Source organism: Carettochelys insculpta, chromosome 13 (genome assembly GCF_033958435.1).
Source record: "Carettochelys insculpta isolate YL-2023 chromosome 13, ASM3395843v1, whole genome shotgun sequence".
Lineage (NCBI taxonomy): Eukaryota > Metazoa > Chordata > Testudines > Carettochelyidae > Carettochelys > Carettochelys insculpta.
The window spans coordinates 21,203,391-21,218,831 of record NC_134149.1 but is presented as its reverse complement, the minus strand read 5'-3'; the positions used below and the strand labels follow the sequence as shown (position 1 = coordinate 21,218,831).

The 15,441-nt window shown below is 44.6% G+C and overlaps 1 protein-coding gene across 1 annotated transcript in view; it reads right to left on the bottom strand.

Moving 5' to 3' along the window:
• Nucleotides 1-397: 397 nt before the first annotated feature.
• ABCB7 (ATP binding cassette subfamily B member 7) overlaps nucleotides 398-15,441 on the bottom strand; it is a 95,054-nt gene continuing 80,010 nt past the window's right edge. The window contains exons 14-16 of the mRNA XM_075007721.1: nucleotides 7,712-7,815; nucleotides 4,669-4,776; nucleotides 398-2,394 (exon numbers count right to left, since the gene is read on the bottom strand). Of these exons, the coding sequence (XP_074863822.1) occupies nucleotides 2,176-2,394; nucleotides 4,669-4,776; nucleotides 7,712-7,815 (431 nt within the window). The 3' untranslated portion in view covers nucleotides 398-2,175. The remainder of the gene's footprint in view (nucleotides 2,395-4,668; nucleotides 4,777-7,711; nucleotides 7,816-15,441) is intronic.

Genomic DNA, 15,441 nt, shown 5'->3' with positions numbered 1-15,441 from the left:
TATAGCGGTAGATAGAAGTAAATTAAATACTTGAAATTACATCATACCTGAAATGGAAACAGTCTCAAACTATTGCTAACTGGTTCTGGCAGTTGAGATTATTATATTGTTTATCATCTTTGTACTGATAAGGCAAATTTAAAACCAAGAGATATATTATGAATTTATTATATATTTATAAATTTACATATAATATAAATTTAAAACCAGGTAAAATAAAGGGAGGCCCATAAAACAAAAATATTTGAACTGAAACTGCAAATTAACATGATTTTACCTTACTTCTGCTTTTCTCTTTACTGTAAATTTTAATTTCAGAGATGTTATCTATTGGCATAATTATTTTCTTTTTACATAGTTTTAATAGCAAGACTGAGACTAGCCAAAAAGGAAGAAATCAAAAGCTCAACCTCCTTTAATTTGACAAGATTTTTGTAGATAGTTTGATGACCAGTTCATGAAGTTAAAATGAAGGTAAAATGAAGGTTACAAAATCAAACAAAGTAAATAATTTACATTTGCAGCCATATTTTAGTAAGTGTTCAGTAACTGGGGGTTTTTCAATTTCTGGGTGTTCTCACAGAGGTACCTGTGTGTCCAATTTTCACAGGTAAAGAGGACCTCCAGCTCCCATTCACTTTTAAAAAAACAAACAAACAAACAAAACACCAAGTACAAATCAGGCAACCAGATTAGTAAAAACTGAAAATTCTGGCTTTGGTCTTGTCCTTCGTCTTTTTTTACTCATTTGGAAGAAGTTACTTTCCTGTTTTATTAGAAAGTAAATACCTTAACAAATCTTTAAAGGTGACTGAAGCATTTTACTGACAGGATTTGAGTTCAGCATCCAAGAATCTCCTCCAAACAGTTAATTACTAAGGGTTTATATATATAGGGAAATTTACTAGCATAATTATACTGCATATTGGTATGATGCCCCTTTTGGAGACATTCATTCTACTAGTGACAGAAGCTGAACCAGGAAAAAAAAAAAGTTTTCCTATTTTGTAACAGCAGTACCCATACAGATTTTATATACCAAGGGTGAAACTAGAATACCAGTATATAATATGCTGATAAGTCTCCCAGTGCAGATAAGCCCAAAGAGATAACAATTTTAGGGACCACTCATATGAGGTCTTGCAAGCTGTAGAGGGATTTAAGATTTCGCAGAATTTTATAGGTTTGGGGGTGGGGTACAGAAACCTATATGGTTATTAGGACAAAAGCCCAAACAATATTTTGGCTGATTTCTCAAATAACCATGAAAAAATTACAAAAATATACCATTCCTTCACAAGCTAATCTTACTGAACTTTAAATGCTCCCTAGGCATTTAAATGCTTGAAATAAAACAGAATGGAGTTGTTTTACAACATATGTCAAAGACACAGAACACTGCATGTTCATCTTGGCAAGTAAATAGAGGGGAAGCTATAATTTATAATGTTTTGCATTACAACATTTATGTTATGTCAAATTATATTCTGTTAATTAGGATTTTAAATAGTCCTTAAAAATATGTATTATTTCCTCTTTAATGGTACAATTATGAAGTTTTCCAGACAGAAAAATACAAAGTTGTTTTGGAGGAATGAGCAGGGGTGCTCTGAATTTGAAGTTGCTACTAAAGGTTTTTTTATTTGATGTTCTTTAAAACGGAAACACATTATTTCAAGCCAGAGAGTCATTTAACAACTAAGTACATCTTATTTTATAGCATACAAATTCAAGTTTACTGAATCACATTAAAAATATAAAACATTTTTAACCAACCACTCCTGGTGGAAAACAAAATACGAACAAGTCTGTATACCACTTAATGATAGAGCTCAAACAATTCCGTCTTTGCCAGCTGAAATAATCTAGCTCACTTGACAAGTGATTGCCAGTAAAAGAGATACACGTCTGAAACAGCCTTAAAAATATGTATTGTTGATTAGCAATAAAGTGAGAGTTTTTCAAAAGCTCTCATACACCTCATTAAATATTAGCGATTCTGACAGAAGTAGAAATAAATCCTTTGGTTAAGGAAGTTATGCTGTGCTGAGATACTGTAAAAAAACCAAGACCAACCAGGGAAAGTCTGAATTGTTTATGTTTTCAAACCAGAGCTGTGCTTCAGTGCAATCTTGTATCACCCTTTGAACCAGCAGCAGAAATTTAATCACACTCTTAGCATGAACAGTTTCCACAGCCCTTTACACTGTTAATAATTTCCTCCTGAAGTTTCTTCCTTTCTTCTTCTTTGGACATATGGTTATTTCCTTCTTCCCATTTCTGATTGTTATTACTATTTAGTATTCTGCTGCTCTGTGTGTGCCACATCTCATAGTAGAGACTGCTGGGACTGGCAAGAAGATCTAAATGACTACCACGTTCAGCAACTTTACCCTGTAAAACATATATAAAGTTAGTATTTAATCACTGTCAGCTCTCTTGAGTATGTAAGTGACAAAGGTATGGCCCAGGCAGTTTTGCAGTGTAGCTCACAGAAATCCTCCTCTTTAATTAGGAGGCGAAATCCACAGGGACAGGCTCAGAGAGAGGAACTCAGTCTCCCTAGAGAGCTGAAATCTTGTCTGGGTTATAAAAATTAGGTGCCATCCATGGCTCTCAGTTGGACAAAGCTCACAGCTTGGTACGCAAAAAACAATGTCAATTTAAATTAATGGTACAGCTTTATATATAGTACTAATCCTATTTTAAGAGTTAAGATTTATTATAATTATTAAACCAGGGCAAAGACACAGTGATGTTCCAAAATAAAAAAAAAATCTGCCTTATCTTGAGTGAAGGTGGACTAGGAATAAATTTATGCTAAACTGAAATAAACTATTATTAAACCAAAAATAAGAATGTCCATGCTGGAATTTGCACAATTAAACCAAATTGGTTTAAAACCAGGATTTATGTTCAAACTGGTGCAAACCCTATGTTTTGTTCCTATGTCAGAAAATTCAGTAACCAAAATTGTATTGGGGGCGGGGGGGGAAAAGAGAGAGAGAGTGTGTGTACACATTTCCATGAGTCCGAAAAACAGATAATTTATGAGACTGTGTAAAAGCCATAAATGTGTTATTTTGGTTACTCATTAATATACGGAGAAAATACTAAACTTTGTGATGTAATATTTACATCATGCAGCAAAGTGACTATACAATTTTCCAGCTTCTTTTCCTTTCCTGATGTTTACTTGATTGGCTATTACTAAGGTCCCCTTCACAAACGCATCAAATATGCTTCATGAACCAGCCTGCCAACAGGGAATCATACATCATGTTACCTGACCGAGCACATCACTTGGTTTCTACTGAAGCAGAAGCTTGGAAAAGCAAGACCAGAGATGAACCTAAGCCTCCCAGATGTTCAGCTAACACTAATGAACTAGTTTAATTCTGCTTTTTAAAAACAACAAAAAAACCCCCCCAGCAATTATGCTTTAATTCAAAACACACTCTGACTGTGTTGTGATACATTATGTAATTCACGGATTGGCTCATTATATACAGTTATAAACGACACTAAATGTTGTGCTAGGTATGGCTTTTTATAGAAAAAGTAGAGGTACACGAATGTATGCTATTTGAATATTTAGCAAAAGCAGCAAACAGACAGGTGGGAAGTGAGTTTACCCCATTATCTAATTTTGTCTCTGCCATCTGAATCTCAATGATATTGAGAAATACCGTTAAATCACTTTGAAAGTTTCATGTTAAGAAATTCCAGAAATCATTTAACATACAAAAGAAACAGGTTTTCTTTTACATATATAATTTTAATCACTGAAGATTCCAAAGCATTCAAGCATATGAAGAGTAAATAAAAACAGATGAACAGCACACAATACTACCTTTCACAAATGTAAAAAGATCCATAATCGACACACTAAATCTACATCACTAATATCTACTGAGTTAAAAATAACTGATTTTTAGCAATATTATTTTATTTTTGTTACACACATTGTAACAGAGGGGAAGGCAGACATAGGATAAATTGAGTATAAGGTGATGGCTGAACAGAGATGTTAAGCAAATACTGAAAGGGTCTCTTTTTCGGGGTGGAGAGAAAGACAGAGAATAATTACAATTTTCTAGAGCTACTGTCCGCAATAAAGAGTGATGCTCAGATTTCTACTGTAATTATACTAAACAATCATGCAACAGTTTTATCTGCAAAAACACAGACCACGCTACCCTCTTTTTTCTATTGAAAATGAGGAACAAAGGGCGTATCTGAAAAATGGCTACTCTCATTGAGCAAGGAAAATGAAACATAAATTGGGGCAACACATTATGAATCCAGCATGACAGATATTCATGAAAGAGGTAGGTCATACACTACCTTAAACAAATATCAGATTGCCATCTGAATCTGACTTACAGTAATCCATGGAAACACGAGTAAACTATGAGTAGTTAAGGTATTATACAAGTGCACTACAACATACAAAAGTAGAGGCACACGTGTGTGCTAACAACACTTCTTACCCATATTGTTCCAAGAAAAAAATATAACTTGAAACAGATTTTTCAAACATGGCTCATTTTCAACAAAGGCAGTTTGGTTCTGTATACTCAGAAATAATTTGTAGGTTTCAAACACACAACAGTCACTAAAACATTCACATAACATCAAAGTTGCATTAAACAAGTGATTTCTTACCTGATCCAGGACAAGGATTTCATCCGCATCAACTACTGTTGATAGTCTGTGTGCAATGAAAACAGTTGTTCTGTGCTTCACTAGGTCTCTCATGGCACTGAGAATGTTCTGCAAAATTAAGAATGCACATGCATGTTTACATGTGTGTGGGGGGTGTACACCCACACACATGTTCATGCACCTGAGCAAAAACAAAATCTGGTCATGTAACATGTCAAACAAAGTTTTAATGAAAGATGAGTAAAGGATTCAAAGCCCTACACTGAGAAATAGGTGGGACTACTTATGGAAGAAGCAACACAAACACCTAGAATAAGACATCAATAGCTCTGTAAAAGTCCTCAAAGTGGAGCTTCACAATGTGAAGGAAAGCCAAGAAAGATGACATTTCTTTGTGAAATATTAAACATTTCAAAGTAACAGAGGTGTTTGTTCACCATCAGCAAAAAAAACCCCAAACCCACACTTTCGTAGCTTGACTATACAAGAAACAGCACTGATAGCAGTGGCATGGTATTTTTTCTCCAAATCAATAAATATTAAACAACAGCCAAGACTGTGGATATGCCTACACGAAGGAGATTTTACCAGTATAGCTGTGCTATGGAACCCATGTTGGTATAAACTGCCACAAGCATGCAGCCTGTGCTAAGGGAAAGAGATATTCCACTGATGCATAAACACCATCTCTCCAAATAATGGCACCCAGGTTGACTGAAGTATTCCTAAGTGACATAGCATCATCTAAACTGGGGGGCTAGGTCAAAAATGCTATGTCAACTGAGGAGTGTGTGGATTTTTTACACCCTGGGCTCTGACAGAAAACACTGTGATTACAAGATACCCATTTCTGGAAAGAATTCATTTTTGTTTGCTGCCTTTAAAGTGCAGCTGTAATGTGCAAACATTCAGCTTTGCTCAGCAACCTTGTAATAAATATAGCAAAATGAGAGGGAAAAAAGTAGTACTCTTCAGAAATCTTTGTTACAAATAACAAAAACACCAGTTCAGGGAAGTGGTTTACTTTAGACAGGGGGATCATTATTTCTATTATACACCAGAAGCATGTGCAAAGTGTACATTAAATGACATCCCTATGTCTGTAAAATAAGCGCAATCTAGTGATCAGTGGTCAACGTATGTCAAATAATCCACAGAATGGCAAATAGAATTATTTAGCTCTGGTTTAGAAAATGTGCTTAGTTCACGAAATTACTTTTACTGCTGAGATTTCTGTATTTAGAACAAAGTTGTAGTTATTAAGTCAGATGCAGCTGCTGTGTTCGTGTCATGACACCTGTGCCACAACATCCTGATGTTTCACAGCCCTTCCAATGAACTGAATATAAATTAATACCAGCAGTGCAGGTTATGCATACCTGACTTGCATCTCAGTGTGATGCTCCACAATGCGTCAATGGTTTTCTATTTTGCATTGTCACAATCATTTAAATGACTTATATTGTAACCAGTGTTGAATAGCACCTAAATTCCTCTATTAAAAATGGCCTATAGGCTTCACACACCATGATTACATTAGCAACTGCAACAGTTAGGCTACGTCTACACGTGAAGCCTACATCGAAGTAGCCTATTTCGATGTGGCGACATCGAAATAGGCTATTTCGATGAATAACGTCTACACGTCCTCCAGGGCTGCCAACGTCGATGTTGAACATCGACGTTGTGCAGCACCACATCGAAATAGGTGCAGCGAGGGAACGTCTACACGCCACAGTAGCACACATCGAAATAAGGGTGCCAGGCACAGCTGCAGACAGGGCCACAGGGCGGACTCAACAGCCAGCCGCTCCCTTAAAGGGCCCCTCCCAGACACACTTGCACTAAACAGCACAAGATACACAGAGCCGACAACGAGTTGCAGACCCTGTGCATGCAGCATGAATCCCCCGCTGCAGCAGCAGCAGCAGCCAGAAGCCCTGGGCTAAGGGCTGCTGCACACGGTGACCATAGAGCCCCACACGGGCTGGAGAGACAGCGTCTCTCAACCCCCCAGCTGATGGCTGCCATGGAGGACCCCACAATTTCGACGTTGCGGGACGCGGATTGTCTACACGGTCCCTACTTCGACGTTGAACGTCGAAGTAGGGCGCTATTCCGATCCCCTCATGAGGTTAGCAACTTCGACGTCTCGCCGCCTAACGTCAAAGTTAACTTCGAAATAGCGCCTGACGCGTGTAGCCGCGACGGGCGCTATTTCGAAGTTAGTGCTGCTACTTCGAAGTAGCGTGCACGTGTAGACACAGCTTTAGTGGCATAGGCTTACTGTTGCAACAGGATGTCATACTATTAAACAGGTCAGAAGTTCAGATGCAGACATGACATTTCTGGCTCTAATTCTATCTTGGTTGGGAATTTCAAGGTAAAATCTACACTGCAATAAGGAGCAGCTTGCAAATCCAGAGATCTATTTTATATTTGCAGTTATGGATATAGACAACATTTTTCTATCTTGAACCCTGCAAATGTGTGAATATCCACAAATATGTGCAACTTATTTTTGCAGATGCAAAAGAGGACACAAATTTTGTATCCTTGCAGTGCTCTGGCAGTAAGAGGCCTGTGGCATGAGTATAGCTGGCCACGTAAATTCAAGCTTTGCAGGGCTCAGGCTCATGTGGCTATAGGCTTTGGGTGGAGCCCAGGACCTCAGACTGTGCAAGGGAAAGGCGGGGGAATCTCACAGATCAGGCATCAGCCCCAGCCTGAATGTCAACACTGCAATTTTATAGCCTTGTGAACCACAGCCTTAGCCGGAGCCAGAGCTTGAACCAGAACCAGTTGACCTGGGCTCTGACAGCAGTGTCATGGTCTTTTTTATCTCAGTATAGACATACCCTTAGCATTTCTCTACTTTTGGTCTCTGGGGAAAAAGAGATTCTTCACTTTCTAGGACTTCTCATTTGACAATATTAAAAAATGGCATTACAGTAACTACATACAAAGCAAGCTATGACAGAACAACTTCAGAGGACGTTGGAGGGCCAGCAGAAAAGGCGTTAGAGTCTTTATCCAAATTTACCTCTTCTGTAATTGAATCTAAAGATGATGTGGCTTCATCGTAGAGAATAATAGGAGGATTCTTTAAGATGGCTCTAGCAATAGCAACTCTTTGCTTTTCCCCTCCTGAGCAAAAGAGAAGGAAAAAAAAAAGGTTATTTTTGCCTTGCTCACCGCGGCATGGTATTCTAACACCTGTGATGAAGAGAGCTGCATCCTATTTGTAGGTCTCTGAAGTCATTTTTCCTTCATCTTTCCCATGCAACCATTTTATATAAAAAGAGAAGGGATAACAGCCACATTACAAGAAAGATCCGCTCATTTTGCTTATCAGAATACTGAAGCTTACCTGATAATTTACACATGGAACTAAAGTCCATCTGAAGTTGAAATGACAACTGGATTTACTAGACCTTTTGCTATCACCAGCAGCAGCCATTTTCTGGGCAGTGACACCAAAAGTGTTAGTCAATGTAAGACTGGTTACAATTTTAAAATCAATGTAGAAGTTGGACAGAAAGTAACCACCAAAAAGAGAAGTTACTCACCGTAGTAACGATGGTTCTTCGAGATGTGTCCCCGTGGGTGCTCCACGACAGGTGTCGGGCTCGCCCCAGCGCCGCAGGTCGGATCTTTCCAGCAGTTTCTGCCGGACCGCGCAAGCGCCGGCGCGCACCGCTCCCTTGCGTGCTCCCGGCCACGTGCGCGATCCGGTCCCCGCCAGTTCCTTGACCAACCGCCTCGGATGCTCCTGAAAAATACTAAACAGAGATCCGAAGCGGGGAGGATGGGCGGGTGGTGGAGCACCCACGGGGACACATCTCGAAGAACCACCGTTACTATGGTGAGTAACTTCTCTTTCCTCCTCAAGTGTCCCCGTGGGTGCTCCACGACAGGTGACTACCCAGCAGTAACCCAAGATAGGAGGTGGGTAATTGGTTTATGTGCAGCTTGTCCCCGAGAGGACCGCTGTCGAGAGACGGGTATCCTCTTGGAATACCCTGTGAAGGGCATAATGCTTGGCGAAGGTGTCATAGAATGACCAGGTCGCCGCTCTGCAAATGTCTTTTAGCGCAACGCCCTTGAAAAAGGCTGTTGATGCCGCCATCGCCCTAGTGGAGTGAGCCCTAGGCGGGGCCAGTAAAGGAGTCTTTCTAAGCTCGTAGCACATTTTTATGCAGGATACGATGTGCTTCGAGATTCTCTGCGAAGAGAGACCTTCTCCTTTTGATTTGGGAGCGAGAGAGACTAGGAGTCTATCCGTTTTCCGGAAGGACTTAGTCCTGTCTATATAGAAAGCCAGCGCCCTCCTCAGGTCCAGGAGGTGTAGGTGTGCCTCTTTGTTGGAGGTATGAGGCTTTGGATAAAATGAGGGTAAAACTATAGGTTCGTTAATATGAAACTCAGAAGAAACTTTGGGAACAAAGGCTGGATGCAGCCGTAAGGTTACCGCCTCCTTGGAAAATACTGTGCAGGGTGGCGTTGCCATAACTGCCGCAAGCTCGCTCACCCTGCGAGCTGACGTGATTGCGAAAAGGAAGGTAGTCTTTCTCGTAAGGAGACGGAGGGAAACCGTGGCTAAGGGTTCAAACGGTGGTCCCGTTAGCGCATTAAGCACCAGGTCCAAGCTCCACGAAGGTGGAAGCGGTTTCCGAGGGGGGTATAGGTTTACCAGCCCTTTGAGGAACCTGGTAACCATGGGATGGGCAAACACCGTGTGCCCTTCCTCTTCATGTCTGAAAGCCGATATAGCGGCAAGGTGGACCTTCAACGAGGATAGGGAGAGTCCGCCTCCCTTGAGGTCCAGTAAATACTCTAATATTACAGGTATTGGCACAGCAAGGGGGGCTAATTGCTTGGTAGAACACCATGCAGGGAATCGAGTCCATTTTTGCTTATAGGTCTTCCTGGTGGAAGTCCTCCTGCTACTTTCTAGGACTTGTTGCACTCCCTCCGTACATGTGCTCTCTAGGGAGCTGAGCCATGGATTAACCATGCTTTCAGTCGCAGGCCTCGGGGGTGTGGACGCACTATGGACCCCTGGGCTTGCGTGAGCAGATCCGGTGCCACCGGGAGGGGCATCGGTGGACGGTCCGACATGCGCAGGAGTAAGGGGAACCATTGCTGTCGATCCCATGTTGGGACTACTAGGATCATTCGAGCTCTCTCTCTCCTGGCTTTCTGCAAGACTTTGTGGATAAGCACTGTGGGAGGAAATGCATAGAGCAGGGGGCCCCTCCACGAGATCGCGAATGCGTCCCCCAGGGACCCCCATCCCAGTCCTGCCCTGGAGCAGTACTGTGGGCACTTCTTGTTGTGTTGAGTGGCAAACAGGTCTATCTGGGGAAAACCCCATGCGTGAAAAATCGGTCGTAGCAGATCGGAATGGATCTGCCACTCGTGTGTGAGTGTGAAGCGCCTGCTCAGCTGGTCTGCCTTCACATTGTGAGCGCCTGGTAAATACGAGGCTTTCAAGGTTATATTGTTGGCGATGCACCAGTTCCACAATCGGACTGCTTTCACACATAAGGCACGGGACCGAGTTCCTCCTTGCCGATTTATATAAAACATGGTGGAGGTATTGTCTGTACCGATCCCAACTACTTTGCCTTGTATATGGTCTCGAAAGTGTTTGCAGGCGTTGAACACTGCTCTGAGCTCCAGTATATTTATGTGCAGTGACTGTTCCATGGAGGACCACGGTCCTTGCGTCACCTTTTCGCCCATGTGTGCTCCCCACCCTATGTGGGAGGTGTCGGTAGTGAGAAAAACAGATATTTGTGGTTGGTGAAAGGGCACCCCTGTTAGCATGTTCTTGGGGTTCACCCACCATTGCAGGGATCTGCGCACCTCTGTCGTGGGCAACACCACCCTGTGGATGGTGTGTGCTGCCGGTTTGTAGACGCTCGCCAGCCAGTGCTGCATGCTGCGCATATGCAATCGGGCGTTCTGTACCACAAATGTTGCTGCTGCCATGTGGCCCAGCAGCTGTAAGCACGTCAGAACCGGCACTGTAGGGCTGAAGGTGATGACTTGCACGAGGGAACCAATGGCGCAAAAGCGGGCATCTGGTAGATAAACCCTTGCTGTGATGGAATTTATACGTGCCCCTATGAACTCTATGCCCTGTGCGGGGTCTATCTTTGATTTTGCCAGATTGATGACCAGGCCCAGCGAAGAGAACGTGTCTGCTGTGACGCGTATCATGCGTAGTACCTCCTCCTTCGAGGCCCCTTTCAGTAGGCAGTCGTCCAGATATGGGAATATAAACACCCCCTGTCTGTGCAGGTAGGCTGACACCACTGCCAAGGTCTTGGTGAAGACTCTGGGGGCCGAGGAGAGGCCGAACGGCAGAACCTTGTACTGAAAATGTTCTTTGCCTACCATAAACCAGAGAAAGCGTCTGTGAGCCGGGTGAACAGTTATGTGGAAATACGCGTCTTGTAAGTCGAGGGCTACGAACCAATCTCCATCGTCCAGTGCCGTAAGTATAGAGGTGACTGTGATCATCCGAAAGCGTTGCTTGCGCAAGTACCGGTTGAGGCCTTGAAGATCTAGGATGGGCCTCCAGCCTCCTGTCTTCTTCTCTGTGAGGAAGTATCTTGAGTAGAACCCTTTCCCTCGGAGTTGCTCCGGCACTCTTTCCACTGCCCCTATAAGCATAAGATGGTCTACCTCCTGCTTGAGTCTCACTTCGTGGGAGGCGTCCTTTAGGTGGGGTCTGGGTGGAGGTCGTGGCGGTGGGAGCGACTGGAAGGGAATCGCGTAACCCGTGGCTATGATCTCTAGTACCCATTTGTCTGTGGTGATCTTTTGCCACTGGTCGTAGAATGGTCAGAGGCGATGGTGGAATAATAGCTTCGGATGACATTGCGCGATGGTAGTGATGGCGCAGCCCTGGATCTGTGTGTCAAACTTGTGGCCTTTGGCCCTGCCCCAAGGACGCATGGCTCTGTTGAGAACGTCGCCTGGGAGTTCTGAGCTGTTGGTGCTGTTGATGTCACCCTTGCTCGTAGCCCCTGTGGTACCGGGGATGCTGTGGTTGATACTGGTATCGTCTTTGTTGGGGGTAATACTTTTTCTTTCTGTATGGAGGGGTGTAAATCCCCAAGGTCCTGAGAGTAGCTCTTGAGTCTTTACTGGAATGAAGGACCGAGTCGGTTGATTCAGCAAACAGCTTCTGCGTGTCAAAGGGGAGATCAACAATCTTCGCCTGCAGATCCCTCAGGATACCCGATGTCTGGAGCCAGGACTCCCTGCACATGACCACTGCCGTAGCTGTTGAGCGTGCTGCCGTATCTGCTACGTCTAGGGCGATCTGAACTCCTGTTCTCGAGGCTGCGTAGCCTTCCTGCACGATGGCCTTGAGCACCGGCTTCTTGTCCTCTGGAAGCGAGTCCATGAGGGAAGTCAGCCTGGCGTAGTTGTCGAAATTATGGTTCGCTAGATGAGCTGCGTAATTCGCCATTCTCAACAGTAGGGTAGAAGAGGAGTAGACCTTTCTGCTGAACAACTCTAGTTTCTTGGCATCTTTGTCCGTTCCCCCTGTCTTGTACTGAGAAGTTTTCGACCTCTGTTGAGACGATTCCACCACCAGAGAATTTGGTTGCAGGTGGCTGAACAGGAACTCCATGCCCTTCGCCGGGACGAAGTACTTCTTATCCGCTCTCTTGTTTATAGGCGGAGTGGACGCAGGGGTCTGCCATATTGTGGTGGCGGACTCCATGATTGCTTCATCAAGCGGAATAGCTATTTTGGAAGAGGCTGGAGGTCTCAAGTTTTTAAGGAGCTTATGGTGTTTCTCCTGCACCTCTGCTGTTTGGATGCCTTGCGTGAAGGCCACCCTTTTAAACAGCTCTTGGAACTATTTGAGATCATCCGGAGGATGGACGTCCCCTGAGGCCGTGGCCTCGTCAGGGGAAGATAGCGAGGAACTGCGAGGGTAAGCCTCTCTGGATCCCTCTGGGTCCTGTTGACGGTGATACATCCTCTCGCTAGATACTTGCGAGGGAAAATCTCGGGGTTCCAGAATCAACTCCCCCTGAGATATCTGCGTTTCCGTCCCCGTCCGCGATTGCCCTCAGGGATATTGAACTGTCTGGGGGGATCTGTCCCTGGGAGTATGCCTATGGCGTCTATGCCCCGCGTGATAGGGGCGACCATGGCAACACGGGCACTGTTCCGGAGATGGAGACCTGGACCACTCTGGAGGCGCATACCCCCTGCGTCTGGGGGAGCGAGATCATCTGAGTGATTGAGATAATGGAGAGACTGATTTGTGGCAGTACTCCAGGGGTTCAAAGCCCAGGAAGGGCGATGGTGGGCCGAGCCATGGTGAGGCTGGCTGTAGGAACGGGGATGGGGGCTCAGGGTATACTGGAGGTGATCCCTGCCGCCTCGTTGGAGTCCGCAGCATAAGTGGAGGGCTTAGAGCGAGGAACCCTGCAGCCCTGTCTGGAGAAGGGCTGTGGTGCCGGGTTTTCTGTGCTGCCTTTCCCCTCCCCTGTGGGGCTGGCTCTGCCCCTTTCCGCGTCGGGGATCTCGGCCCCGCTGTCTGTGCCGCGCTCGGCACGCTCCGCTGCGGTGCCCCACGGGTGGTCTCCCCCGGTGCCTGCAGCCCGCATGCCTGCGAGCTCTGCACCGCCGGTTTCCCGGGGGTTGGTGCCACTAGCTGCGGTGCCACCGGTTCCGGCGCTTGCCTGGCCGCCGCCCTGCCCGCAGTGCAGGGCGGCTGTTTGATTATCAGAGGCTCAGCCTCTGCCACGTGCGTCTCCACGCCGCCGCCGCTCAGCTGTGACTGTGGCTGGGGGCTATGCGCTCCACCCGTCCTGCTCGCTGTGGCTGCTGGCAGGGATCGGGTTGGTGAAAGCTTCCTCCGTTTTTGCGCTGATGGCGTTAGGGAAGCAGCTTTCCTTTTATGGGCCCCTGCGGGTCCCTCCTGCTGAGGCCGCTCCGGCACGTCTGGCTGGAGGGCCTTGTCAAAGAGCAGCATTTTCAGCCGCATCTCTCTGTCCTTCCTTGCTCTGGCTCTGAGCTTTGCGCAGAAGGAGCATTTCTGGGTGACATGAGATTCCCCGAGGCACCTAATGCACTGACTGTGCCCGTCGGAGGCCGGCATCGCTTCGCGACATGACACAGTTTTTGAATCCTGAAGAGGACATTGTGACGAGTCTGAGTTGTTAATAGGGTACATAGCACCTTCTCTGTGCCTGTTCCCCTCTCGGACTCAGCCTGCCGTGGTAGGAGGCCTAATGGCCTTACGTCCCCGGGCCTCCACTGCTCTGCTTGCTACTAAGGCTGTAAAACTTTACTTTTTACTCTCTCTTCTTTTTTTTTTTTTTTGAAAACAATAACAAGGTAACTTAAGCTAAAAGACTGAAAAAGAAACTCTAAACACTTTAAAAACATTAAATATGCTAACTCTGGCTGTAGCCTGAGCGAATTCCGTCTGCAGCCGATGGCGGTTAAAGAGGAACTGGCGGGGACCGGATTGCGCACGTGGCTGGGAGCGCGCAAGGGAGCGGCGCGGTCCGGCTCATGCGCGGTCCGGCAGAAACTGCTGGGAAGATCCGACCTGCGGCGCCGGGGCAAGCCCGACACCTATCGTGGAGCACCCACGGGGACACTCGAGGAAGAACATAATTTAGTGGGGGCGACAGTAATCAAGAGTAAAAAAGAGTGCCCAGCAGACAGTTAAAGTAATACGTCTTCTTATGTACACTTTTTATTTCATATAAATATCTTAAAGTGTATTAAAAGGAAGCTAAGAATCATTATTCCCATTTTGCAGACACAGAAAGAGATGCAGAGAGGTAAAGTGACTTGTGCAAGATCAGACAGGTCAGCAGTAAAGCCAGGAATACAACTCAGACTCCAGTGTGTAGGGTACTGGAATGGTTTCATGCTTACTCCTCCTGATTCAGGACTATACAGTCATATACAATGTTCATTGCCTGAAATGCCCCCCATCATCACATGAACATTTCAACATCACTTGCTGCCAACCAAATTTCTAAAACCTCACTTAGAGCTAGCCTTTCACTATTCGCCTTTACTCAGGTGCTTCCTAAATGTCCTTTAGAGCAGTGTAAACATCAGTCTTAAATTGCTCACAGCAGCCTGAAGTTCTTGCATATACAATACGTAACACCTCCCACTCCCAACATATGATCCCCTTAAGTACCCCCTTTTCTATCTTGTAGTTCTGTTGTTCACTAATCCCTACCATCCTGTGTTGATGCATCTCTTACTCAATGTAATCCATGCATATTAGAATGTGGTTAAGATGAGCAATGAACAGCAGTAGCACTATTTGCCCAAGATGTTATTTTTACTTCTCTCAAGAAATATCTAGCATGAAGAACATTACTATTTGCCAGAGCCTGTGCTTTAAATATACACAGTGATCCCATAATGGTGGCCTTCTCTTTTGTAGATGGTTTGCAGAATATACAGTTGCTCCACATTTTATTTTGTGCACAATCCAGCAAAGCAATGTTTGGTGAATATTTTAAGATGATTTTGTATTTGCAATGCTTAAAACTGTAGACAAATATTTAAAAAATTAAATTTATATTGCCAGCATAGGCTAAAACTGGTTTTCATATTTATTGTTCACTCTCTATGTAAACTGTTAATTTTCACAATGTTTACTGTCGGGTGAGCATTTTACTGAGTGCAGTTAATTGATAAAAGTTTCCATTTAAGAAACAAAAACAAAAAAAAACCCAAAACACTTCTCCCCATTGTACC